At 40.0% G+C, this 26,825-nt stretch overlaps 3 protein-coding genes and 2 non-coding genes across 16 annotated transcripts; 1 reads left to right on the top strand and 4 right to left on the bottom strand.

Moving 5' to 3' along the window:
- Positions 1–119: 119 nt before the first annotated feature.
- On the bottom strand, positions 120–14,674 carry naca (nascent polypeptide associated complex subunit alpha). Of its 10 annotated transcripts, none has more exons than XM_077214339.1 (10): positions 14,555–14,674; positions 13,599–13,674; positions 5,288–6,985; positions 4,541–4,675; positions 4,073–4,158; positions 1,360–1,437; positions 1,115–1,261; positions 715–843; positions 460–582; positions 120–238 (listed from the first exon to the last, which is right to left on the bottom strand). In XM_077214339.1, the coding sequence occupies exons 2-10, from the start codon at positions 13,666–13,668 to the stop codon at positions 224–226; spliced, it is 2,481 nt and encodes an 826-aa protein (XP_077070454.1). In that variant the 5' UTR covers positions 13,669–13,674; positions 14,555–14,674; the 3' UTR covers positions 120–223. The 10 variants fall into 10 exon arrangements, with proteins under 10 accessions (XP_077070454.1, XP_077070453.1, XP_077070449.1 ...); XM_077214338.1 differs by having other exon boundaries at positions 4,541–4,765; positions 5,294–6,985; XM_077214334.1 differs by having other exon boundaries at positions 4,541–5,332; positions 5,426–6,985.
- On the bottom strand, positions 311–386 carry LOC143723073 (small nucleolar RNA SNORD59). Its single transcript, XR_013197040.1, has one exon. It is a non-coding gene; the product is annotated as a small nucleolar RNA SNORD59 (small nucleolar RNA).
- Positions 923–998, bottom strand: LOC143723072 (small nucleolar RNA SNORD59). Its single transcript, XR_013197039.1, has one exon. It is a non-coding gene; the product is annotated as a small nucleolar RNA SNORD59 (small nucleolar RNA).
- tfip11 (tuftelin interacting protein 11) lies at positions 14,612–22,786 on the top strand. Of its 3 annotated transcripts, none has more exons than XM_077214348.1 (15): positions 14,615–14,698; positions 14,981–15,081; positions 15,326–15,538; positions 15,668–15,827; positions 16,280–16,433; positions 16,573–16,700; positions 17,527–17,682; positions 17,769–17,960; positions 18,940–19,254; positions 20,152–20,258; positions 20,333–20,501; positions 20,605–20,848; positions 20,931–21,073; positions 21,824–21,989; positions 22,095–22,786. In XM_077214348.1, exons 3-15 carry the CDS (start codon positions 15,330–15,332, stop codon positions 22,454–22,456), a joined length of 2,505 nt encoding a protein of 834 aa, XP_077070463.1. In that variant the 5' UTR covers positions 14,615–14,698; positions 14,981–15,081; positions 15,326–15,329; the 3' UTR covers positions 22,457–22,786. The 3 variants fall into 3 exon arrangements, with proteins under 3 accessions (XP_077070461.1, XP_077070463.1, XP_077070462.1); XM_077214347.1 differs by having other exon boundaries at positions 14,981–15,085; XM_077214346.1 differs by lacking the exon at positions 14,981–15,081 and having other exon boundaries at positions 14,612–14,698.
- prim1 (DNA primase subunit 1) lies at positions 22,781–26,794 on the bottom strand. The gene is made up of 13 exons (XM_077214349.1): positions 26,592–26,794; positions 26,206–26,363; positions 25,616–25,722; positions 25,423–25,496; positions 25,181–25,317; positions 25,004–25,062; positions 24,808–24,917; positions 24,621–24,712; positions 24,372–24,507; positions 23,755–23,824; positions 23,545–23,651; positions 23,346–23,444; positions 22,781–22,999 (listed from the first exon to the last, which is right to left on the bottom strand). Exons 1-13 carry the CDS (start codon positions 26,698–26,700, stop codon positions 22,980–22,982), a joined length of 1,278 nt encoding a protein of 425 aa, XP_077070464.1. The 5' UTR covers positions 26,701–26,794; the 3' UTR covers positions 22,781–22,979.
- Between the last annotated feature and the right edge of the window lie 31 nt (positions 26,795–26,825).

Genomic DNA, 26,825 nt, shown 5'->3' with positions numbered 1-26,825 from the left:
TTCGTACCTTTACACAATGCAAATAATGATTTGTGCTTCTCTGGACAAATTCACCAGACATTGAAAATTTCCACCAATAGAAATAGAAAATAAAAATAAACAAAATGCAACAACAAATAATTTCTTCAATCCACTCCTTTATTTCTCTTGGGTATAAATTGTACAAACAATAGTGTAGATCAAATCAGCAACATCTTATTGTGACCCAGTCCCTGATCTCCATCTACATCGTCAATTCCTGTGAAGACAGGCAAAAGGATAAATTGAGCAAGACTGCTTCATATTATGACACGGCATTTGAAGCCTGAGCTCTTCTCAGGACAAGTGAACTGGCTTCAGGACAAATTCAGAAGAACGAAAGTCTTATGTTAATTCATCACAGAAGAGTTTTGAAATGGTAAATTATAAAAATTGTAAAATGCATTCAACTGCATTAAGTGAGGCGTTAGTTTAACTCACCATAATAGCATTGACAATGTCGTTATTGTTATTCTTTAGTGCACGCACAGCCTTCGCCCTCGATACATTGGCCTGTGACATGACCAGCTCAATGTCCTTGACCTCCACTCCGGTCTCATCAACCTGTAAATGGTAAATCAAATAACTCAATGAATGAGGACATTTACTTTTCACATTTGTTGAAAACATCAGCACAAGACATTTCATGAAAGCAGTATTATTCTGTGTAAGAACCACAACAGTGTTGATGCACACCTCTTCCTCTTCGCTCTCCTCCTGTACTGTGGGCGTCTGTGTGTTTTCCTGGATGTTTGAAACGGCTTCTCCTTGAACCTTGAACTTCTCTGCAGCTGCTAACTGAGCTTGCTGTGACAGGTCCTCAATCTGAGAACAGCAGAAACAATACAGATTTTAGTTTGTTTTGTAAGCTTCATTGTGTTCCTTACACCATTGTGAAAGTTTCCCCTTTCAGGACAGAAAGTTTGGCTTCATCAGACTCAGAAGAACGAAAGTCAAACTGTTTAAATCATCATTGAGAGGTCACTTAGGCCGAGAGGCCCATGTAGAATTAGTTTTCAACCAAAACAGGGCTGATAAAGCTGATATAGGAGTGCACACCAAACTTAAAGAAACCAAATTTTTTTCCAATCTTTACCTTGGCCTCACCAAAGACAATGTAAGTATCTGAAGCTGGACTTTTGTAGACATCTGGTTTGGTGATGACAAAGAGAATGTTCTTGGACTTGCGAATGGTTACCCTGGTAACACCAGCAACTTGTCTCAACCCCAATTTGGACATGGCCTGGCAAAGGGAAGCAAGGGTACAGTTAAACAAAATTGCATGCGTTCTAATTGAATTTGGTGTTATAATCAGATTCTTTTGGTTTGAGGATGACCTACCTTCCTCGCTTTCTTCTCACTTCTGCTTTGTTTTGCTTTACTGACAGGTTCCTCATCGATTTCAGCTGCAGCTGCAAGCTACAGAAAGGTAATGCAATGTCAGTTCATATCAAGATAAAATTTTAAAAGAACTGGTGTGAGAAAAAGTGGAGGGAAAATAATGCTACTGGTAGATAAGGCTGGACACGAATATTCGTTCGGTGGGTTGGTATTCGATTATAAATTTTGGGATTCAAATATTGTACATATTCTAAATAGTAGGACTGGGGTAAACGATTATTAACTAAACGATTAGTTGGGCGATTATTTTATCGATTAGTCGACTAATCTAACGACTAATTGGACTATTAATATAAAGATTATTTTTCTGCTGGTCGATTAATAAAAAAACAGAATGTATCTCAAATAAATACTAACTAGTGTACTGAATCATGATACTATAAGCTGGCTAACGTTAGTCTAATGTTATGTATTTGAACACCGTCATTAGAACTCTATAACCGCCAAAAACCAGTTATTAAAATATTTTTTACAAACTTTTTTTATCATAGAGAATGTTTAAATACTAATATCAGCTTACGAGGGAAACGGAGACGGAGTTAGTGGTGCTTCAGAGGCTGCTTCTGGTGGAGATGATACCGGAGAGGTCTGTGCCTCTTTACCGATCAGAGCACGCACTGACACGGAATAAAGCCTTGTTTAAACTCGACGCGTCCGCACGAGCGCGAAGGTGCGTGCGGCAAAAATGACGCGCTGGGTGTGCAAGACCGGCAAGACCCCATTTCGCTTGGATGTGTGCACGGCTTCTTTTATAACAGCGCGCGCTGCGCCGCAACCGAGGATGAACGACTTCAAGCCGAATCTGCCCGAGCATGTACGTCTCACCGCACCGGAACCCAGTTTGCACGTCTAAATTGCAAAGTTTTTTTTTGTTAAGGGTTTGTTAACTGTGTGTGATTCATTTAATGGAAAGGACATTCACTTCTAGTTGTCTTTATTCTCCATTATGCAATGTTTTGGTCTCCCACGTGTGGTGGCGAGCTGTATCGCCGGAAACGGTGCAAAAAATAAATGGTGTCGACGCAAAAATATGGCGTCGACGCAATTTTGACGTCGAGGCATTGACGTCATCGATGCGCCGCTACAGTCCAGTGCTGCTTCTCTGTAGCCAAGGTCAGGCGCTTCTGCCGCTGTTTCTGGTTCAAAAGTGGCTTGACCTGGGGAATGCGGCACCTGTAGTCCATTTCCTGCATACGCCTGTGCATGGTGGCTCTGGATGTTTCTACTCCAGACTCAGTCCACTGCTTCCGCAGGTCCCCCAAGGTCTGGAATCTGTCCTTCTCCACAACCTTCCTCAGGGTCTGGTCACCTCTTCTCGTTGTGCAGCGTTTTATGCCACACTTTTTCCTTCCCACAGACTTCCCACTGAGGTGCCTTGATACAGCACTCTGGGAACAGCCTATTTGTTCAGAAATTTCTTTCTGCGTCTTACCCTCTTGCTTGAGGGTGTCAATGAGGGCCTTCTGGACAGCAGTCAGGTCTGCAGTATTACTCATGATTGCGGTTTTGAGTAATGAAAAAGGCTGGGAGTTTTTAAAAGCCTCAGGAATCTTTTGCAGGTGTTTAGAGTTAGGGGGCTTTTCCACTGGGCTCGTTTGCTGCGGTCCGAGCCCGAGCGCGTTTGTTCCCGGCGCCCCCCGCAGCGTTGGTCTGGTTTCACACTCAACTTGATTCTATCGAACTCTGGTGCGTTTGCGTGCATCTTACGTCATTGCAAACGTGCACGGCGCATGATAGAAAACACGACGCGGGTCAATATATTGTGTTTTTTATTAATTTGGTGCCATTATTCATAGCTGAGTAAACAACCCAGGTTAACTGTGTGTGTGTGTGTTTCGCATAAGCTGTTTTTCCGCTGCTTGCAAATGGACTCTTTTGAGGAGACAGTGGATTTCCATTAATTTGTTGCCCTGATTGCACGCACTATGCGCGAATACACTGCAGACTCACTCTTGCTCGTATCCAGGGTAAATCTTCATCCCTTACGTGTGTTTTATTTAACTAAATACATCATAATCGACTAAAACGCATGCGCAGGATACTTTACTTCCTGAACAAGTGCGCACCCGAGTCCGTGTAGTTTTCACATACACGCGAATCGCAGCACGGTTCGGGAGCAACCGAACTCAGACCACCTCCTCCAGGTAGTCTCAGGTTCGGTACCCCAGTGCGCACCCGGGTCCCATGACAGGGTTCACATTAGCGATTTTTCATGCGAACCGTGCCCCGTTCCGAACTAAACTGCCAGTGTGAAAGCCCCCTTAATTAGTTGATTCAGATGATTAGGTTAATATCATGAAAAGGGTCTCTAAACGAGCTATGCTAATTTTTTGAGATAGAAATTTGGGGCATATGAGCTGTATGCCAAAATCATCAGTATTAAAACAATAAAAGTCCTGAAATATTTCAGTTGGTGTGCAATGAATCTAAAATATATGAAAGTTTAATTTTTATCATTACATTATGGAAAATAATGAACTATATCACAATATGCTAATTTTTTTAGAAGGACCTGTAGAGAAGAATATGTTCAGTCACCAACCCCCCCTCTGAAGCTTCGAATATTCGGCGTTGATTACTACCGAAGCCTTGAATCTCCAAAAATGGTATTCGGACCAGCCCTACAGGTGGATGCCTTTTAAAATAATATTACCTGTGCCTGCTGTGTCTGTGTCTGTGCAGAGTCCTGCTCCTCTAGATCAGGAACAGATTCGTCACTGTCAGATTCAGTGCCAGACCCTAAAACATACATTACATTGGTTTGTCATTAGTCACACCGAACACATTTTCACCAGAATACTGTTGATATGATCAAAATAAATACTTTTACTTTACATTCTATCTTGCAGTGTGTTTAAAAATATTTAAAGTAAATTCCAATTATACATGAAACGTTGAACAATATTCATATCGATACACTCAAAAAACATTCAGCTACTGGCCCATGCTCCTACTTTCTGAAACTTCAATTTCACTCAAAGACTAAGGATAGAGGATTTTCAGATACTGGAGTTATCAGGCTTACTTTCACTGATAGTGTGACCCTAAAGCATTATGGGGGGACAACATTATTTGGCAACAACAACAAACGCAGAAAGCAAAGACAGACAGAAAGAGATACCCTTGTCGTTCTTGATGACTGGTTCCAGTATGGATGGGGCTTTAAGTGGTCTGGGAACAGGTGCTGGCTCAACTTTAGGGGCAAGGACAGGCTCAACTTTAGGGGCAGGCACAGCAGCCTCAACTTTAGGGGAAGGTTTGACTTTAGGGGAAGGGGCAGCAGCCTCCACTTTAGGGGCAGCAGCCTCCACTTTGGGGGCAGGGGCAGGATTGACTTTAGGGGCAGCAGCCTCCGCTTTGGGGGCAGGGGCAGCCTCCGCTTTAGGGGCAGCAGCCTCCGCTTTAGGGGCAGCAGCCTCCGCTTTAGGGGCAGCAGCCTCCGCTTTAGGGGCAGCAGCCTCCGCTTTAGGGGCAGCAGCCTCCGCTTTAGGGGCAGCAGCCTCCGCTTTAGGGGCAGCAGCCTCCGCTTTAGGGGCAGCAGCCTCCGCTTTAGGGGCAGCAGCCTCCGCTTTAGGGGCAGCAGCCTCCGCTTTAGGGGCAGCAGCCTCCGCTTTAGGGGCAGCAGCCTCCGCTTTAGGGGCAGCAGCCTCCGCTTTAGGGGCAGCAGCCTCCGCTTTAGGGGCAGCAGCCTCCGCTTTAGGGGCAGCAGCCTCCGCTTTAGGGGCAGCAGCCTCCGCTTTAGGGGCAGCAGCCTCCGCTTTAGGGGCAGCAGCCTCCGCTTTAGGGGCAGCAGCCTCCGCTTTAGGGGCAGCAGCCTCCGCTTTAGGGGCAGCAGCCTCCGCTTTAGGGGCAGCAGCCTCCGCTTTAGGGGCAGGTTTGACTTTAGGGGCAGCAGCCTCCACTTTAGGGGCAGGTGCAGGTTTAACTTTGGTGGTAACAGCCTCAATTTTAAGGGTAGGGGCAGCAGCCTCAACTTTAGGGGCAGCAGCCTCAACTTTAGGGGCAGCAGCCTCAACGTTAGGGGCAGCAGCCTCAACCTTAGGGGGAGCAGCCTCAACCTTAGGGGGAGCAGCCTCAACTTTAGGGGCAGGCGCAGTAGCCTCAAGTTTAGGGGAAGGCCCAGCAGCCACAACTTTAGGGGTAGGCACATGTTTGACTTTAGGGGAAGGAGCAGCAGCCTCAACTTTGGGGGTGGGCACAGGTTTAACTTTAGGGACAGTAGCCTCTACTTCTGGTGCAGGCGCAGCAGGTTTGACTTTAGGGGAAGGGGCAGCAGCCTCAACTCTAGGGGCAAGCTCAGGTTTAACTTTAGCGACAGGTGCAGGTTCAACTTTAGTGGCAGGTGCAGGTTCAACTTTAGGGGCAGGCTTAACTTTAGCGGTAGAGGCAGCAGTCTTAACTTTAGCAGCTGGCTCCACCTGAGAGGTAGGAACAGACTCTGCTTTAAGGGCCAACACCTCAACTTTAGGGGCAATAATCTCAGCTTTCGGAGAGGCAACAGGTTTAACTTTAGGTGCGGGAGCAGGCTCAGCTTTAGGGCTAGACTTAGCTTTAGCTGCAGGAGCAGCCTCTATCTTAGGGGCAGCTTTCTGTTCAAGGGTTGTCACTCCTTTAGGGGTGAGGACAGGTTCAACTTTAGGAGCTGGCTTAGCTTTAGGAGCAACCTTTGCTTTAGGGGCAGTGCCAGATTCAACTTTACTGGAGGCGACAGGTTCAGCTTTAGGAGCTGTTGGGCTAACTACAGAAATTGCACTTGGTGGCATGGGGGGGAAAGCAGGCATTGTCAAAAAATTCTCAGGTGGTAAGAGAGGTGGGAGATCATCATCCTCAAACTCAGCAGGCACAACCCGAGGAGCAGGTTTTGGTGGAGGAGCAGTGGCTGGGTTCACATTTGGCACTTTGGCAGGGCCAGTCTTTGCAGCTGCTTTTGAAGGTGAAGAAGTCTTGACTTCTGAAGCAGCAGGGGTTGCTACTTTTGGAGCTTCAGAGACAAATTTGGGGGTTTCAGCCACTTTGGGTGGACAGGTGGCCACGGCTTCTGAAAAGGACTTGGGTGCTGGGACAGCAGATTTTGAAGTTACTTTAAAGGCCACAGGAGCCACAGCAACTTTGGGAGAGACAGGGGAAGCATCAGCTGCTGGTTTTGCTACCTCTGGAATTGGTACAGCAAGAGATGGCAGAGCTGCCACTGGTGCAGGCTCTTGAGCAGGCTTGGAGGCAGAGGGAGGCGCCTGCTCATGTTCGGCAGGTTTAAAATTCTTCGTTTTCTGTTGCTTCCCTTGTTTGCCAGCCTTTACCACCTTGGGAGCAGATTGCTCAGCTTTCAAAGCTACAGGAGAGTCAGCTGGAGGGAAGGCCAAAGGGGAACATGGAGGGGTAGCACGTGGGCCAGAGGCAGATTTAGGAGAGGTAGGGGAGCTTGAGGAGGCAGATAGAGAGGAGCGCTTCCTGCGTCCAGCAGGAACTGGCTTAGGAGTGGTGGCGTGAGAAGAGGACAGCTTGGGGTTAGTTTTGCCCTCTTTAGGTTTTGCCTGAGAGGGAGTAGGGGCCGCAGCAGCAGGTGTGGCTAATGGAAATAAAATGCTAGAGTGACTTTTTTTGCCAATTAAAAAGTTGCATGATGTAAAACCTTCACATCCATGCTGGTTATGAGGGATGCTTTCAATTGTTCAAGTGTTAAACTTTTCCACAAAAGCAATGGCAACTAAAGACACTAAAGACACTCAAACACACCATGAAATCTGGTTAAGAATTGTTAAGACTTTGTAAAAACACCACTCAACTGCACATGCGTGAACCATCAGGCACTGGCAATGAACAACATCTAAAAACATTTTTATTAAAATAACATTGTTCTCTGGCACATTTATTTACCATGATGTTTCTTACAAAGACAAATTATTAAAAATCTGAAAGGACAATCATCCAGTTAAAAGCAAGTATAATATTGCCTACTTCTAAGACATTTAGTCCTATCGTCAGCCTGTAAAAAAGCTGATACACTATTACATAAAAACACAATAGTAAATAAATAAACCATTATATTTGCTAATTTAATTAGGGGCCAAGCACCGAAGGTGCGGAGGCACCTATTGTATAGGGGTGGGAATTGGCAAAAATGTGACGATTCGATAGTATTGCGATATTTGGGCCATAATTCAATATTATTGCGATTCTCAATATATTGCAATACAGCAAGTATTGCGATTCAATTCTGCGATATTGCGATTCATGTCCCCCATATAATCCAAAGACATTACAAAAAATTAGGAAAATAACACCGCTCAACTCACTTTAAATGTCACATTTAATTCTGCATTATCTTCTACAGATTAACTGAAGTGCAAAAACTTAGGAGGGTAGAGCAAAAACTCGAAAACTTGTTCTTGAACATGCAGGACACAGGACCTTATTACAGGACAGGACATAATTATTCTCTGAATAGGAGACTTCTCACATGAATGGTAAGCTCTAGGCTTGCTACAATAGTCTGTGTTACCGGTGTTACACGTTGTTCAGTCCCAACACTGGTTTCATCACTTCCCCACCGTGGCACCGCAACAAAAACAAACAAAAAAAGTTTAAAGCGCTAAAAATGTTTAACGCAATTACGCAGTATCCTTAATACCTTAGTATTATTAAATCCTGCCTGTATTACACACACACGACCCACAGAAAAGACGCGCGTCAGTATCGAGTTCTCTTTCAGGCTTGAACAAACCATAACACACAAATCATGCCAAAATGTCTGTTTTGTCGAGTGTTCTCATAAGAGCAATCTTAAATGATTTAAATAAAGTCTTAAATGAACGTAGAGATTTGTTAGAAAATGGGACGCGTGTCAGATCGCGTCTCTGTCCCACATTGCACAGCATTAATGTAGGCTAGTGTACGCTCAACGCCTGTCCAAATACGCTTACTCGTTTTCATTCACTCCTTCAAGTGAGTGAACAGTATTAGTGGACAAACTTAGGGAATAGGCCTAACTTAGTGAATGAGTGTTTAGGGGGCGATTTCAACAATTGTTCTCAAGCAGTGAAAAATAATTCCCAGCACATAACTTAAAATTATTTAAATACAATAGAGTAACAAAGCAGACATAATAGAGTAACATAAACCTGAGAATAATCATAAAACCGAAATTTACCCACACTTTCGATTTGAAAGAAGACGGAGCGTCGTGTACAACCGTAATATTGAAGCCATTTTCATTTGAATTTGCTGTTGAATGTACGACAACAAAGCACCGCAACAGGCGTCACCTTGTGGATGTAATACGCAAATGTAAATGATCAGAGTAAACTCTGAGAAAAACAAAAAGTAAAACAGATAATTTTATAATTAAATATCGCAATACTTTGCGCTCCTGTATCGATATAATTGCGTGCCCAAAATATCGCGATACTGAATAGAATCGATTTTTTCCCCCACCACTACTATTGTATCTGTTCCGGTTCTTATTATTATTCTTCCGCTCTTGGAGTCTATGGCAGCCCATAGAACAGATTGCGGGAAAGTTGTTTTGGTTTGACATTCTGATAGAGGACAGTCCCAAAATTAAATACACCAATTTTGGTTTTCCAAGTCGTTACCTCTAGCGCCACCACCTGTCCAAAATTTCACTTTTATTTTGCTAATAACTTTTGAACCTTAAGGCCAAATCAACAAAATTCCTTTTTTCTTCTGATTCCTGAGCTCATGATGGTTCGATTGCACCCCATGACGTCATTTTCCATCATAAAAACATGTCCGCCATCTTGAATTTTTCAAAAAAGCTACTTTTTCGAACTCGTCCTAGACGGTTTGTCCGATTTGCACAAAAATTGAATCAGATCATCTACAGACCATGACGACAAAGTTATAAAATTTAAGTTGATTCGCTTAACCGTTTTTGATAAACCTACGAACAAATTTTACGCAGCGCTTGCAAAAACAGACATAAGGCTGTATCTCCGCAACGCTTTATCGGATTCAGACCAAACTTGGTCATCACAAGCATGACCTGATGCATCATGCAGCGTTTCGGCGCAGCGCCACCTACTGGTCCGGAGATGAAAAATGGCTATTTTTGCTTATAACTTCTGAACAGTTTGTCCAAAAATAATAAATTGGTCTTGTTAGATTCAGGGCGTCATGCCGAGTCGACTGATATCCAATTTTCCCATATCAGCCATTTTGAATGATGTGCTAAAATGCTGTATTTTCTGAACGCATGAACGAATTGTTACAAAACTCGGTATGGGTCATCAGTACGATGCCCTGAAGGACCCATAGAAGTTTTGAAACAGAGCCACCTAGTGGTATTTTTTTTCAAATGCTTATAACTTTGGGTGTGGTCGACTTATTTTCACGAGACTCATCTAATTAGACTCCTGAATCGTTGCCGAGTCCTACGATACCAAACATGCTAGGTTTCGCCTTAGTGTAGCGTTGTGATTTAGCGCTTAAAAAACATTTGGCTATATCTAGACGAAACCACTGCCAGAAGTTTGGAACCATAGCTCGTTAACTGTATGTAAATGCCCAAATATTGATAGTAAGGGGGAGTAAAATTCAATCAAAGTCACGTGTTGGTCATTTTTGACGCGTTTTTTTTCATATAAATGTCTATAACTCCGAAGCGAATTGAGATATCTTCACCAAATTTGGCACACACATGTATGGGCTCATTCCAAGGACACATGAAAAAATTTTGGATATTTTGCCTCTTGGTGGCGCTATAATAGAACAAAACATGAAATTCCCATTGACTTCAGTATAGTTTTGTGATGTAAAATGCTATACTTAAATGCATTACTGTAACATTATGAAACTCAGAATTTGCCACCAGCCCCATCCCCTGAAGGTACTCAAATTTCGAGACAGCACCACCTGTTGGTCGAAAGTTAAAATGATATTTCCAAAAATGCTTGGCCCCGGTAATGGCTGCTTGCAGCTATATTTGTTTACTTTGTTTTATCATCATGGGAAATTAAGAATCATTTCGCAAGCAAAGATAAGAGTTGGTGATGAAGAAAAATGCCATGTTGCATATCACGCATACAATTCGCAAACTTTGCACAAGAGTTATGCCGGTGAAAGTGTCTAAAACCAGTTCATTATTCCCTGAAAGTGAAAGCAAAAAACTGACCAAGCTTTTAGCATCTGACTTTCTCTTGTGGATTATACATTAATGATAGGGAAACAATGAGAAGAATCAATATTTCTTGTTAAACAAGTGTTCTTTGAAGTCTGTGTTCTAAGCTGCTTTTCATTTTCATCGATGACTTATTATTGTGCTGTGTTTGGATCTAAAGAAGACTATTATTAGGCCTTTATTATTTTAGTAATATTATTATAAATAATTTGTAGTTGTATTTTTAGTGTCCTTTAAATGTTTTGTTAATGTGTTATGGAAACGAAATGGACAACTGTCATTTTCGCCTTGCCTTAAACAACAACTGTATAACAATGATGCTTCTTTTAAAAGCAGCACTCTTGACAATTTGTTGATGGACCACCTTCCAATTAAATTTTGTAATCGGTTTTAAAAACAATCATTGAGTCCTCAATCCTTCTATGTCGGTGTCGCAAGTGTGGTTACCGTAATTCCTCAAATAAAGACCGGGGCATTTATTTACCTGAACTGCATAAGGTAACAGGCTTTTATTTGAAGCAGGCTTTTATCAGAGGCAGGCCTTTATTTCTAATTCAATCTTTTTAATAAATAATAGGATTTGGCCGATGGACAATGCAATCATCTATTGCGATGGCTGATATACATCACTATGTTGAGACGGCATCACGATCTGTCTATGATCGCGATCCCCCCGCCCGCCATGTTTCCATGGTGACGCGTAATGCTTGGCATGTGATCCACCACAGCCAAAATAGCGCTGTATCATGACAGATGTAGCACTTATTTCTAAATATTAACAAACTTGCTTACCATGTCATCATCTATCTTCTATTCCGATTCTCAAAAACATGCAAGTGAGTTTGTTATGTCGTTTAAAAAACCTTTATAAATTATCTTGATCTGTAAAGTGAGATTAGAGATTCAGTTCAGAGATTCCTGTCTGTTGGATATATTTCAGCAGGTGAATTCATCAGTTTCTCCCGAAATACATGAAAGTGCCCAGTGAACTGGGAGAAGAATAGAGTAAACTTTATAGTTGCTTACACTGTGTATCTGATACGAATAAAACACCTCGGCAAATATATTTGAATGAATAGTTTTTGCTGCTTCCATAGACACCATTGTGTATTTTACAAACTATAAATGTAATGTTCTTCTATAAATTATATGTATTTAAATGTCTGAAACTTAAAATAAACATGTGGTTGAAAGCACTGAATAGTTGTGATATACGGTATGACCAGCGCTGAAAGTCTGTCTTTAGCTCAGCGCCAGCCATAGCGCGAAAGCACAGTTTGAATTTGGCAGTGATGTCACGTCACTGTACATCGGCTCCTCAGTGGTCAGCCGCTGCAGAGCGTGCCAAAATGGAAATTGCTGATGAGATGGAGAGGAAAATATCTAGTGGAAAATTAGCATGTTACGTTATGTCATTATATGAAAGGCACTTAGGAGATTACCTATCAACACAAAATTTTCCCCGGCCTTAATTTGTCTGTGTTGACCCCGCCCACTATCAGAGGCCCGGCGTTTAATAGACTGCCGGTTTTTATTTGAGGAATTACGGTATGTTATGAAATTAAGGAAGACAAATTAACTGTAGGTCCTAATATTAATTTGACAATACTAGTCTGATAATAATAATAATAGTAATAATAACATCAACAACATATCGTCTATCGGCACAACCCCACTCAGAATATCAGGAAATATGTGAATTTTAGTCAAAGAATGTATAAAATACTTGGCCTCCTGAATTTGTAATCTGAGAAATAACATGAATCTCAAAAACCAAGGCTACCACATTCTGCTAAGTGAAAAACATAGAAAGATATTTAGTTCAACCTATCTAGTCTCCCCCTTGACAAAGCTACCTCTGTTATTACTTGTAACAGATGCAAGCAATCATATTTCTTCCCCATGTTGTCATAACTGCAGTTTACCATCGAAGAGATTGTGTTCCATACCTGTGATTGACTGGCTAAACGCGTCAAATATTTGACCGAGATGCGTGTGCTTAGTCAAAAGTGTACTTTGGAAAACTTAATTTTGCTACATAAATTCAAGAATTAACATTTCCATTGTAAAATTAAAAACCTTGTACACAAGATATGAACAAAAGACACGTGTTCCTCAAGATCAGGATCATTATAAGACTTCTTAGATTGTAAACATACTGAATTCATGCTTCTCATGAACATCTGGCAAATACATTCCTGAACACAATAAATCCCTCCAGAAAAAGAACAAAAAACTTTCTATTCTATCAAAAAAATCTGTTAAAAATTTTGTATAAATATTCAGGTTGAGATCACTCAAATTCAATGAAATGTTAGGAAAACGTTCATGCAGTGTTGCGTTGCTCACATTCCATTAAAACATTTAAGGATGCATGTCCTTTCAATGTCAAACAAAAAGTACCATATTAAACAGTACAGGCTAACACTGTTGGGCAAGGTAGTCCTGGATCACTCTTATTTTTCAAAAACAAATGTTGTGTCAATACCTCATAACCAATCACTATATACTTAAATCATACACAGCAGGTATTTGTTGCAGCTTAAAGGGGTTATTTAAAAATGGGTTTTTTAATTGTCTAAGCCAATGCTTCCAGTGCTGTTTTAAACTGCATTAACTCTAATTGTATGGACAAATATCCTCTTTTGTGTTCCACAGAATAAATTCATACAGGTTTGGACCAACATGAAAATTGTCTGAACTCTCCCTTTTATAAAACTAGTGTAGTTTGCAATACAGGGAGGGGCTCAAGCAAATTAACTTCTAGGTGGAGAAAAACTGACTCAAACTACATCCCCACCCAAAAAAACGACACCCCTCCAACTAGAGAAACTGGCTTTGTGAAGTCTCAACAACAGCTGGTAGAGTACCATAAAAGAAACATCAAGGAAATCTGAAACAGGTGCAAAAATACCCTAAACAGACTGATCAACCTTCCAGTATCTGCCTTACATTTTAAATAGTGAAAAACAATATAGCTCCAGGACCCCTCACACAACTTTTGTTTAGTGTCAGACATGCACATTTAAAGATAGTTACTAACCCGTCTCAGCCTGGGGCTGCTGCATATCCTGCTCTGTAACAGGGACAGTTTCTGTGGCTTCGCCTGGCATTCTGGACTGCAACAGAAATGTGAGATAAAATAGCACATTATAACCTTTGCAAAAGGGAAGTCAATAAGAAGTTTTAATCTGGGTCTTTGTGTTCATGTGGCTTTTGCTATTCAAACAGAGCAGCGCACCAGGCCTCTTCCTGTAGGCCTCTGCTATCAGCTGAATTAACCCACTACTTTGCTCACATTTCAAAAGCATAGAGTTTACGTGATAAAACATTTCACACGTCCACTGTACAGAAACGGCGAGCTTCACCGTTGCATCAACAACACATACATAATATGGTCTATTTAGAATCATACCGACATAAAAACTTTGTTTTACAAGCCGTTCATAGTTGCATGTGTAGTGATGATGCACATTTCACGTGTGTAACAGAGCAGCACTGTTACGCTGCTGCGGTGTAGGAGTAACTTATAACCAAACGAAAACAAAACAACGTGGACAAAACGAGTTGAGCATTCATAATGTAATGTTATCACACCACGTGTATCTCTGTTAATACGATACAATACGCGATATCAACCTTCAAATCAAATTACTGTCCCACACAATGCAAATTATTTTAGCTATTACATTACAGACGGCTCACAAACATGGCGGTATGTGTTTACAATAATATATTTCGCATGATTTAACCGTTTCGTTAGATACAAAGCACTCGGTTGAAGTCCTCGCAATAAGCGAGCTGCGGTGCGTCTCGCTCCCCCATTTTGAACTGTCTGCCGGTTGTATTCAAGATATTTCCTCAATAAAGAAGTCAAACAACAAAATCTTTACCGTTTAGTACATAGGAACACTAAAGCATCAATACAAGCAGTAAATAAGAGGCCAAAAGCACTAATGCAACGTTGGATGACAGTAGATGTAACACAGAAGTACTCACTAGATCAGGGCACAGGATCCAAGATGGCTGTAAGAGAGGGTTTCTGACCTCTGCGTCGCTCTGATGTCACAGCTCTGCTTCCGGCTTCAACAGGAAGTTGCTTTTGGAAGCACTCTTGCTAGCATTAAGGAACCGCATTTTCGGGTAAAATATATATATATTTTATGTGTTATGTCTGTTATTTCAATACAAATGTGTTTATTTCTTATGACAAAAGTCACAAAAATGCTTTGAAGTTAGGCAGGTGTTTCTGTTTACATTATAAATAGCATTGCTAAGCTAACTAACCTGAATATTTTTTTTGAAAACTATTGCGTGGCGTTCTAATATCAGGGTCAAAACACTCAATTTCATCATGTTGGTATGCTTTAAAAAAATCAATAAGCGGATTCACCTTTATGTAAACTACTGCCTTCAATCGTTTAGACTCCACGAACCCCCAAATATCATCTAGCGAGGGATACACGGCCTAAAATTTTAAGAGGCAGCTCAAGACTCAATTCATACGACTAAATATTACATTATAAGTATGTGAGTATATAGTTACTATATTAAATTTATAATTTATATATAAAGTAAATATACAGTATCTATGATACTGGTAGTTGTGTTATGTATTTATTTAAATAATTTATTTATACATTTGTTACACTGTTTTTTTCTTCTAAACTTCTCCATGACCCTCCTAGTACTCTCTGATTAATGTTATTCCTCCTCCGACCCCAGTTTGTTAAACCCTTGGCCTTAAACATTCTTATTTCATCCTAACAGAGATATGTCTATGTCCCATTTGTATGGGCGTAGAGGTGATGAGGAGGAGGAGGATGGTGTGGAAATTGAAAAGTTTGAGGTGACTGAGTGGGACTTGGCCAATGAGTTCAACCCAGACAGACGCAGACACAGACAGACTAAAGAAGAAGCAACTTATGGGATTTGGGCAGAGCATGACTCTGATGATGAGCGGCCCAGCTTTGGGGGGAAAAGGTATGTTGTTGTTGATGATAAATGTTTCAGCTGTCAAATTGCTAGAGACCCTGTTGACTAAGTAGTGAATGAATATCATTTTACCCGTCATATAATAAATTCAACATTGATATATATGTATCCACACAGAGCGAAAGACTATTCAGCACCTGTGAACTTTGTGAGTGGTGGCATACGAAAGACTGCAGCTGAGGAGAAAGCGGAGAAGGAGGGTTCAGATGACTCCAATGACAGTGGAGATGCACCTCCTCCTCCACCTCGCACTGCAATTCCCAAAAAGCTCCAAACGGTATGTTGAGATGCCTACAAATGTTACACAACAACAGCATCTTTGTCTTCAATATTGGGTCCAAATATGTCTTCATACACTACCAATCAAAAGTTTTTGAAATAAGTCTTTTATGCTCATCAAGCCTGTATTTATTTGTTAAAAAATACAGTAATATTGTTAAGTATTATTCTATTTTGATATATTTTAAAATATAATTTATTTCTGATGCACAGCTGAATTTTCATCAACCATTACTCAAGTCACATGATCCCACAGAAATCTGATTTGGTGCTCAAGAAACATTTCTTATTCAGCATTTATTTGCAATTTTTTTTTTACATTATGAATGTCTTTACTGTCACTTTTGATCGATTTAATATGTCCTTGCTAAAGTATTTATATCTTTCAAAAAAGTCTTACTGACCCCAAACTTTTGAACTGTATAGTAAATGTCTTTGAATTATTTTTAGGGTGGGAGCTTTAAGACATCCCAGAGGTTTGCAGGTGGTATTAGAACAGGGCAGGACCTGGGATCCTGGGAGAAACACACACGAGGCATTGGTCAAAAACTTCTGCAGAAGATGGGTTATGTTCCAGGAAAAGGATTGGGCAAAAATGCTCAGGGTAAAACATTTCAGTCCTTTATTTCATACCAAAGTATACTGCTTTTAGTGTATTTAGCTTATTGTGAATTATTTTATGCATCGTGTGCTTACCCGGAAATCCATTTCCGGGAGCATAATGTGAATATCTTTGTCTGCAGGTATTGTGAATCCTATTGAAGCTAAGCTGCGGAAGGGGAAGGGAGCAGTTGGTGCATATGGTAATGAGAGGACCCAGCAGTCCCTGCAGGATTTCCCTGTTATAGACTCTGAGGAAGAGGAGGAGCAAGTAAGTCTACACTACAACACAAGTGGGTTTGATCAGTCCATGTTACCGGTTTTACATAGTGTTCAGCCGGACTACGTTTACATCACTTGCCCATAGAGGCACAGCCCCCCACTGTCATTTAGATTTTTTTTATTGTAATAAAAGTAATTTAGTTCACTTTGAGAAAAGACACTGCAATTAAAAACTGAACGTGTCTGCTCAATTCAGCTTGAGCCGAACGAGAGTCGCAGCACAGATCAGCAGAAAGAGGCAAATTTTATTTATCACGTGACGAGTGTTAGGTGAGCTGACTGACAAGACAATGCAATAACGAAGTAACCAGTGCCTAACCTGACAGTGAGTGTAATACAAAAGTTTGAGATGCCATGTTATTTTAGAAAAATGCTTTTAATTTTAATGATAGTGACTGCACCACCCTGCATCAGGCATTTTATATTTTAAATACATCAATTAAAAATATTATTTGCATAACTTTATTAAAAATCATAAACTGCACTATTTAAACAAAACTGCAAAAAACTCAAAAAAATGTAATAGTATAATTTATTGGCTTTTATGATTGCTATCAAAATCTTGATTACAGTGGACAAATCAAATTAAATTTCTCCATTACTGTGGTTTAAAAGATTCACATATTCAGATAAGCAATTTCGATTACCTAAAGCAATACTTGTAAACACAGCATGGAGAAAACTCCATAGTTTTTTCTTTTGGTCAGTAAACAAAAGCTTCGGACTAAACATTTCAACAGTAGGTCCACAAACCTTAAACTATTTTTACTAGCACTGCTTCAATTTTACTTTTATTCTTCATTCCATCTTTTCAGGAATTTCAGAGAGAGTTGGGGCAATGGCGCAAAGACCCGGGAACGACAAAGAAAAAGCCCAGATATTCGTACAAGTCTGTGGAAGAGCTGAAAGCTCATGGCAAACTGGCCAACAAGAGCATGAGCAGACCTGCTGGAGAACTTGCTCAAGTCAAGGTGAGAGCCCAAAACAATTAGAATAATGCATAACCATTTCAACATATCCCAGAGTAAACAATGAACGCATCCCTCATGTGTTCCAGGTGATCGATATGACGGGCAGAGAGCAGAAGGTGTATCATAGCTACAGTCATATGAGTCAGAAGCACAGTGTTCCTGAGGAGGCCCCTTTGAGCGTAAGCGCGCGAGAGCAGAAGAGCACTGGCTTTGCTCTCCCGGAGCTGGAACACAACCTCAAACTGCTCATTGAGCTCACAGAGCAAGACATCCTACAGGTAAAGCACTCATACACCTGCACTAAACCGACAGTAAATTAGCAAAAAGTAACATTTATGTAAATAATATTATATAATGTTAATCATAAAATCGTATGCAATATAAATATATAATATTTTTAACGTTTTTAGTATTTGTAAATGTTCATTTCATATCGTGTACCACTTGGGTGCTCATAGAAGAACATTCAGTCTAACCCTTCACACTTTATTTATGATGTTTAATCACGTAATTCACTTAAAGGTGCAGTAAGCCATTTATAAGAAACACTGTTGATATTTGAAATCAACTCAAACAAACACATCCCTCCCCAAAATTCACGCAAGAGTGGATGTCTCTTTATCATTGCTGAAGTGAAGTAAAATAACGCTTAAAGAAAAACAAAGCAAAGATGACGAACAAACGACAAGAAAGAACAAAAAATTTACATTGAACAGTACACAAGTGTATATACAAGCAAGGGTTGGTTGTGAGTCGCAAGCGGCACACCAGCTCCAGACAAACAATGACACTCACAACTGTCCTGTTACTATAGCTAACATTATAACAACAGCATCTCTTAGTTCTGTGAAACAACACAACCTCTGCATCCATTTTCAGGCCTTTCTGCTTAGGTCTGTCCAGCGGTGGAAAGATTTTCTCAAATTAACGCAGGTCTTAAAGCTCTTGTCTGATCACAACCTTCCTTTTTCCAGTGATATTCCTCTGACCTTTTCTCTTTTGTAATGTCACTCAGCCATCTCTCCTTCTACAGACTTCAAATCTCCCTCTTGCTCACTCTCCCTCCACCATCATGAGTGTAAATGCCCCCTACTGCTGATTAGCTACAGATGTGGTGTGCTGCTCGGTCCGATCTGCTTTCAACAGCTTTTCTCAGAAATCGCTTACTGCACCTTTAATAATAAATTCTTGTTTTGGTCAATGACAGGATACTGAGACTTCACCTGAATGGTCTGTGGGTTTGTGTTGTGTGTGTAGAGTGCACGACGTCTGCAGCATGAGAAGGACACTGTGGTGACCCTGACCCATGAGAGCGATGCCCTGCAGATCCGGCTGGCAGAGGAGGAAGAGTCTCTTGGTCGGCTAGAGCAGGTGATGAACCTGGTGGAGAGCTTTGAAGCGGGCGATACGGAGGGAAGCTCTGCGCTCAGCCTTCAGGAGTGTGCGAAGGTCTTCCAGCAACTGCAGACAGAGTTCTATCAGGAGTATAAGACTTTGGGTTTGGGAGATCTAGCTGTGTCTGTTGTGCATCCTCTATTGAAAGAGAAGCTTCGCAGCTGGGATCCACTGAAGGTAAAAACATGTTTTATTAAGCAGCATATCAGCATATTAGAATATTTCTGAAATATCATGTGACACTTAAGATTGGAGTAATGAAGCTGAAAATTCAGCTTTGCCATCAAAGGAAAAAATGACATTTAAACATATATTCAAATAGAAATCAGTAATTTTAAATTGTAATAATATTTCACAATATTGCTGTTTTAAATGTATTTTTGATCAAATAGATGCAGCCTTGTTGAGCATAAGGGACTTCTTCTATAATAAATAATCGTACCTACCCCAAACCTGAGTGTATACAGGGAATGCCTGCTTAGATTTTTTATTTATTCATGATCTTATTATTGTGCTCACCTTGTGTGTAAGCTCTGAACTCATTTACACTCTCTGAGCCTCATTTGTGAAACAAGCGTACGACAGAAAACTGGGCGTATGGCCATTTCCACTTAAAACCTGGCATTTATCAATATGGACGTAAGCGGTGGCTACGATCAAATCATTAATATATAGTTTAGCAACCAAATGTTACGTGGCAAATATGGCAACAACAGGTGAGCCCATTAGCCTATGTTGTTTATCATGAATGCATCTATAGCTTATATTTGTTTTATTTTATAGTTTAATATATAATTTATAGCTACTTATTTTTCATTCTTGTTCTGAATTCTCTTAAATTTGAAGAATTTGTTGTTGAGTGAGGGGAAAATAGTCTAGTTTATAGTTTTAATGTTTGTAAATGTTTTGTTTTATTTACCGGTATTTAAGGCTTCTAAATCATGAATTTTTATGGTCGTGCTATTCAAATGACGATTGTTTCATAAATCACACGTGAACCCTGTCGAAAGATGATTTCTGTGCTCATTTCTACGTTAGATTGATAAATGAGGCCCATTCTCTGTTTATCTATAGGACTGTTCAGATGGTTTAGAGGAAGTCGGTCAATGGAGGGCCATTCTTGAAAGCTCACAATCTCTTCACGGTGGTCCAGACACTTCTAACATGGACCCCTATCACAGGTAAACTACATCCGAGAGTGTGTATGTGGTGTGTCTCTGGAAGCAGATTACTTGAGCTGGAGTTTTTTATGCAGGTTGATATGGGAAGTGTGGGTTCCAGTCATGAGGACCTGTGTGTCGCAGTGGCAGCCCAGAAATGTGGGGCCCATGGTGGACTGTGTGGAATGCTGGGCTCCTGTATTACCGCTGTGGATTCTGGACAATGTTTTGGAGCAGCTTATTTTCCCAAGACTACAGAGAGAGGTTTGTGCTGAATATGTGACCAATGCGTACTGTTATTTATTTTTGGTAAACGCAAGTATGGTTGTCCATGCAAGATGGAACTTCTCTGTCTGTTTTTGGATAGGTGGACAACTGGAACCCACTGACCGACACAGTGCCAATCCATTCATGGATTCATCCCTGGCTACCCCTGATGCAAACCCGTCTTGAGCCGCTGTACGCCCCCATCCGCAGCAAACTAGCCCATGCTTTGCAACGCTGGCACCCCAGCGACTCCTCTGCCAGACTCATTCTGCAACCCTGGAGAGAGGTCTTCACACCTGGGGCCTGGGAGGCCTTCATGGTCAAAAATATCGTCCCCAAACTAGGTATGCACTTATCTGTTAGATTTTCAGTGTCATACTTTTGGAGTCTGAGGGAGTCTCTGAAGGTTTTGCTACTGTGTTGCAGCTCTATGTTTAGGAGAGCTGGTGGTGAATCCTCATCAGCAACTGCTGGAGCCGTTCAACTGGGTGATGGACTGGGAGGGGATGCTCTCTGTCTCCTCCATGGTTGGATTGCTGGATAAGAATTTCTTCCCCAAATGGCTACAGGTCAGCCCAACAGTCTTTTAGAATCAGTCAAAAGAATACAAAAGTGTGTCATCTGGGCAATCAAAAAAAGTACACTTTTACTTTTTGGAATTTTAAGTGAACAGACTTCCATTTTATACTACAAAATGGCATACAATAGAGCACAAGTATTCTAATTGCGGTGCACCTTTTGTTTTCTTTTTATCAACTTATTTTAAGAAAAGCAATTGGCCAGGGCTTTAAAAAAAATCTAGTTTTGTTACATTTAACTAACATCACAAAAGGGACATAGTAAAGGAAAAAATATGAGATTGGAGGAAAAATTATTTTAAATATGCTTTTGCGTTCCCCTTAAAAACTTTGCGTTCACTCGCAAAGAACGCATAAGTTTCTTGGGGAACATCAAGGTTTTGTGAGTGTACGCAAAGTTTCTTGTGGAAATGCAAATCTTTTGCAATAGAAAGCAAAAGAATTGAAATATTTTTTTTGTATGTCCCTTTAGGGTCTCTGTCCATTTTAAACATGAATTAATTTTATATTTTAAATATTTAAAGTTTTTGATTGATTTTTATTTATTATTTTACTGTTACATTGAACTACATTAACTCATACACATGAATTATTTGATGTTATATATTTTTATTATTATAAATTACAAGTTTATGTACTTTTTTATTTTTTAATTAAAAAAAATATTTCTTCATTTTACGTTTAAGTGACACTCCTACATCTGAATGAAGTACTTAAAGTTTCTTTTGTTTCCTGTTGAAGGTGTTGTGTTCCTGGCTCAGCAACAACCCGAACTATGAGGAGATCACTAAATGGTATCTTGGCTGGAAGAGCTTATTCTCAGAGAACCTGCTCAGTCACCCATTGGTCAAAGAAAAACTGAACGAGGCCCTTGATATCATGAATCGTGCCGTTGCCTCTGGACTAGGTCAGTCACGCTCTAGAAAAATAACATGAAGTCCATTAAACATATTTATAGCTTTGTACAGGCGTCTCATTCTACCTTCAACTTCACCTATGTCTTTTGTTGCAGGTGGGTATATGCAACCTGGAGCAAGAGAGAACATTGCATATCTGATTCAGACGGAGAGAAGGAAAGATTTCCAGTGCGAGCCTCTGCCTGAGCGCCGTGAAGTGGAGAATTCTGTCACACGTCCACCAGGCACTGCAGCGGTACCAACAGCTGTACCTACCAACTTTAAAGATCTAGTCCAGGCCAAGGCCGAGGAGAACGGCATCGTCTTCATGCCACTGGTAGCCAAACGGCATATGGGAAAACAGTTGTTCACATTTGGCAGAATAGTCATCTACATTGAGCGTGGAGTGGTCTTCGTCCAAGGCGAGAAAACCTGGGTTCCAACATCACTACAGAGTCTAATTGACATGGCCAAATGAGACTATGGTTGGTCAAAGACAAGCCGTTTACATTTTGCTGTCTAGTCTGCTTCCACACAGCTTTTAAAATTGTATCTTGTCTATCAATGTTGTTTTATAACACAGAAGAAATTGTTTTGAATAAATTTGTGCTTAAATTAACATCATACTTGATTGTGCTGTACTCAGCTACCCAGCACTTATTTTCTCTAAATTCAAATGTCAGAAGAAGAACAACCCCTTTCATTTGTAATTGATTTCCCCCCCAAACCAGACAGCAACATAATGGATTTGTAAAAGTTATTTTAATAAGATTGTAGAAAAATTAAACCAACCTGAGAAAAGTACAAACAAGTGAAAACATTTTATTAGAAAAGTAAAGGAACAGAATCACATGGAAATAACTGATATCAATTCATACATAACTTGACTTGTTCTTTGTAAGTGTCTTTATCTTCACAAACAGATGGTTGGCAGACAAACATGTAAATGAAAAACATTATGAAAAACTGCTGGTTAGCTGTTATGTCCCAGCTCATTGGTCCTAAAAGTCTTTCTGAAGATCTGCAAAACAATAAATCACATTTAAGTAATTCATAAAGTAATTTGAAGTCACTAACACCAAAACCTAAAATCAATCATTCTGAATGCTACAAATTAAATTGCATTATAATCAACAGAATGAAAACTGAATAATCATTTTGATATTTGCTGAAGATTGCATTTAAGTGTTTTAAAGACAAACTTCAATTAATGCTCAAAAGTAAATTGAAATGAAAAAACAGGAAATGAGCATGCAGAATTACATATCCAATTGACTGATAACCGATGTGTCATGCAGTCTTTACATTACAAATGGATTTGGGATCCAATCAAGTGTATGTGCAACAGAAGCTTGTTTGTAACTCACCACTCTTCTTCAGCATCTCTCCTTTCCGAGATCGAGTCATTGCCTCCAAAAAATTATCAAAGACCTTTACATACTTGGCCAGGCTGGTGCGCTTATAGTCTACACATAACCAAAAACATGTTTAGCACTCGGCACCTGCCCACAGAACGGAGGATGAATCTTGAACAGATAAATTACGGAGTCATACATGTTTGCTTACCTCTGATTCTGCGTCGTTCTCCAGCATCTTGTTCATTCTCCTTGTCCTTCATGTCCTCGTCCTCCACCTCATCTGTTCTGGGTTTCTCCAGCTCCTCACAGATCAGACTACAGAGACAGATGAGTGGAGATATGAAAGCAGTTGTCACATCCTACAACTTTATATGGAACTACCCTGCAAAGATGGACACTTGATATATTCAGCATTTACCTGATCGTAGGAACCTCAAAGGGATCAAACTTGTCCAGTCCTTTCAAATCTATTGGCACTGAGATTCGACCTAAAGAAAAAATGTAAGACAAAAATAATTAAGATGTTTAAAATCAACACGTAACGACATTTGCAACCCATTTTACTTTTAATGTAAAACATACAATAATGATTCATGCTAAATAAGACTAGAAACATATACACTACTATTCTAAAGTTGAGTCGGTAAGATTTTTTAATGTTTTTGAAAGAAGCTTCTTATGCTCACAATACATTTGATCAAATATAATGCAAAAAATAGTAATTGTGAAATATTAATACAATTTAAAACCTTTCTATTTAAATATATTTTTATGTACATTTAATACATTTTATTTATATTTAAATGTAATTTATTCCTGTGATGGCAAAGCACATTTTCAGCATCCTTCCTCCAGTCTTCAGTGTCACATGATCTGTCAGAAATCATTCTAATATGAATTTTATTGCAACATAATTGTCTTTACTGTGACTTCTAATCAATTTAAGGGATTCTTGCTGGATAATGATTACTGACCCCCCAGAACTTTTGATTGGTAGTGTATAAATGAAGTTACTAGGGTAAAGTTTGATCTCACCTGTCTTGGGATGTACGCTGAAAGGGCTCTTTAGTAAGTGGTTGACTCCTTTACTGACGTTGACATCCAGGCGAGGGTAACAGTACTGCAACATGATCTCCTTATCGAAGTACTGACCACCCTTCTTACAACTCGACTTAACACAAACAAATAACAATAATGGGAAACTGAACTACATTTTATGCTGAAAGATTTATTTGCTTGAGATTAGGTGCTCTCAGTGTTGCTGTCCGACCAATTTGCATTTACCTTTTTATGTTCAACCAGAGTGCAGAGTTCTTCCCATCGCTTCATTGGGTTTTTTTCCTTCTGAAAAATGGTTGCCAGTTCCTTTTTGATATGTGCAGTCAGACTTAAAGAAATAAAGAGTACTGGTATTGGTACCGACTACTAAAATTCTGTTAAGATGACAACATTTCTGGGGATGAAAGGATATCTTCAGGTAGCAGAGCGAGCACTTTGTCTACACTCTCCTTACTGCCTAAAATGTCCTGTTCCACAATGGCATACTGTGGGAAATAGCGCTCCACCACAGACAGAGAACACCTCAAAGAAAGAGAGAGAGAGACTACAGTCACACCAATTATGTTGACACAATATACTTAAGAAGGTGGGCCATTTTTTCCCCTTACTTGATGAAAGGATGGATTGGATCTGACAGCACAACTTTTCTCATGATCTCCTCACCACCCTAAAGAAGCATGCACAGGACAAACAATTATTTAAAAAATACTCACAGGATCAAGAGCTTTTGGACTGGATACATTAACATGGTAAACAAACCCAGGATACATCTGATATTTGAATACCTTGACTAAACTGAGATACTCTGCCACGGCAGACCGCGCCGCCACTGAGAGCTTCCTAGCAGCATCATCACAAACCCAGCAATGCACTCCTCTCCTGCCCGAATACACCCACAGGAGATGGTGGAATCCAAAGTCCTCTGAACCACACATACAGCACAATGCAGGTTAACTTTGTTCTATCTGTATATCTGTTATGATGTTACTTAAATTGTAAATGTTCTGTTGATGAGGTCCCCCTTTACCCCGAAGTGCACGGTCCAGAATAAGGATAGCGATGGTCATTAGAGTCCAGCACTTTGAGCAGATATCAGCAGCACTGAAGACCAAAAATATGAATATATTAACAAAAAATGCATAACATAACTGAATTTAAAACACTACTCCATAAGGATCATCACTCGTATTAGGATGAAAGGTGAGAAGGCATGTGTATACCTGCAGCAACGCCTGACGTCATCATAGTCTGTCATGTCAATGTCAAACACCAGCTCTTTCTCCAGGGCCTGGAAGGTTCCAGACTTCACACTGTTATGTTGACTGGGCTGTCAATCACAGAAACAAAGAATTAGGACCTCTTTGATAAGGGATTTCATTTTCCAAAAGAAATATGAAGCAGTTTAAAGAGTCAAAAATGTGAGAATTTATCAAATTTTATCACACAGCAAACAATCCAAGACTCAATATTCATTCAATCTATTAATTAAAATATGAAATTATTCATACAAATGTAATGACTATATTATATCTCTATATAAGAGTACAATAACATTATCTATATAGCTATAGTACTATTATATATCAACATTTTATTTGAACCACTGTATTTTATTTCAAATCCAGTGACGTGATAAATACATTTTTTAGAAGTATGCATATTCCTTTATGTCTTTCAAATAATATTTAATTCTAGTCATAAAAACTTTGCATAATAATAACAGTATAAAATAATTAGCAAAATGCTGTGACGTGCCAACTTTCCATACAATAAAATATATAATATTGAAACATGATGAGTTATATATTACCCTGTGGCTGTAGACTGCTCCAATATCAATTTTGTAGGGAACCATTTTCTGCATCTCTTTCTCCAGCTCATTCTGAGTGCTGAATGACTGATATCTGACATAAATGTCATCTTTTAGCGTGAAGGAAAATTCACGGTTCTGGAAGTAGTTTTTAGACACTGCAAGCGGCAAAATTAAGTAGAATATGAATTTAAAGCATGAAGAGACATAATATTATTGAACATAAATGCACCCACGCAGGAGCCATATTGATTAAACCGAAATATTTATAGATCGATGTTGTTCTATACACAAACTACAAATAAAAAAGAATTGGGGGAAAAAAAAACAGTGAATGGCTCGTTGTGTTATAAGAGATTGAGTCAGTGCCTCGGTTATTTACTTACCACCGCCATAACTTAACCAGCGATAGTACTGTGGAAACGGGAAGATTCTGCGATAATACAGCGGTAACAAATCAGGCAAACAAGCTGGATTATAATCTGCATTTGCCATATTTAAGTTTATCAGTGTTGTTGATTCTCAATGACAGCTGAGTTGATCCTACAACCAACCAGCGCGGGAAAATTAACGTAAATAGGAAATGACGCACTGTGTCCTTATTCGTTGGTCTCGCGCAC

Source organism: Siphateles boraxobius, unplaced genomic scaffold, assembly GCF_051911475.1.
Source record: "Siphateles boraxobius isolate OS27281-9 unplaced genomic scaffold, OSU_SipBor_1 68, whole genome shotgun sequence".
In the NCBI taxonomy this organism is placed as follows: Eukaryota; Metazoa; Chordata; class Actinopteri; order Cypriniformes; family Leuciscidae; genus Siphateles; species Siphateles boraxobius.
Note: the sequence above shows the minus strand (reverse complement) of the source record. Positions and strands in the feature narration are given on the sequence as shown.

Excerpts from the sequence above, each read along its gene's own strand:
- tfip11 (XM_077214346.1), top strand. The coding sequence starts at position 15,330 with ATGTCTATGTCCCATTTGTATGGGCGTAGAGGTGATGAGGAGGAGGAG. Across the intron at positions 17,961-18,939 it reads CAGAGCAAGACATCCTACAG|AGTGCACGACGTCTGCAGCA; the intron begins GTAAAGCACTCA and ends TTGTGTGTGTAG. Across the intron at positions 21,990-22,094 it reads TGCCGTTGCCTCTGGACTAG|GTGGGTATATGCAACCTGGA; the intron begins GTCAGTCACGCT and ends CTTTTGTTGCAG.
- naca (XM_077214332.1), bottom strand. The coding sequence starts at position 13,668 with ATGCCAGGCGAAGCCACAGAAACTGTCCCTGTTACAGAGCAGGATATG. Across the intron at positions 1,438-4,072 it reads CACAGACACAGCAGGCACAG|CTTGCAGCTGCAGCTGAAAT; the intron begins GTAATATTATTT and ends ACCTTTCTGTAG. Across the intron at positions 583-714 it reads AGGAGAGCGAAGAGGAAGAG|GTTGATGAGACCGGAGTGGA; the intron begins GTGTGCATCAAC and ends TACCATTTACAG.
- prim1 (XM_077214349.1), bottom strand. The coding sequence starts at position 26,700 with ATGGCAAATGCAGATTATAATCCAGCTTGTTTGCCTGATTTGTTACCG. Across the intron at positions 23,445-23,544 it reads AGAACGACGCAGAATCAGAG|ACTATAAGCGCACCAGCCTG; the intron begins GTAAGCAAACAT and ends GGTTATGTGTAG. Across the intron at positions 23,000-23,345 it reads AGAGATGCTGAAGAAGAGTG|ATCTTCAGAAAGACTTTTAG; the intron begins GTGAGTTACAAA and ends ATTGTTTTGCAG.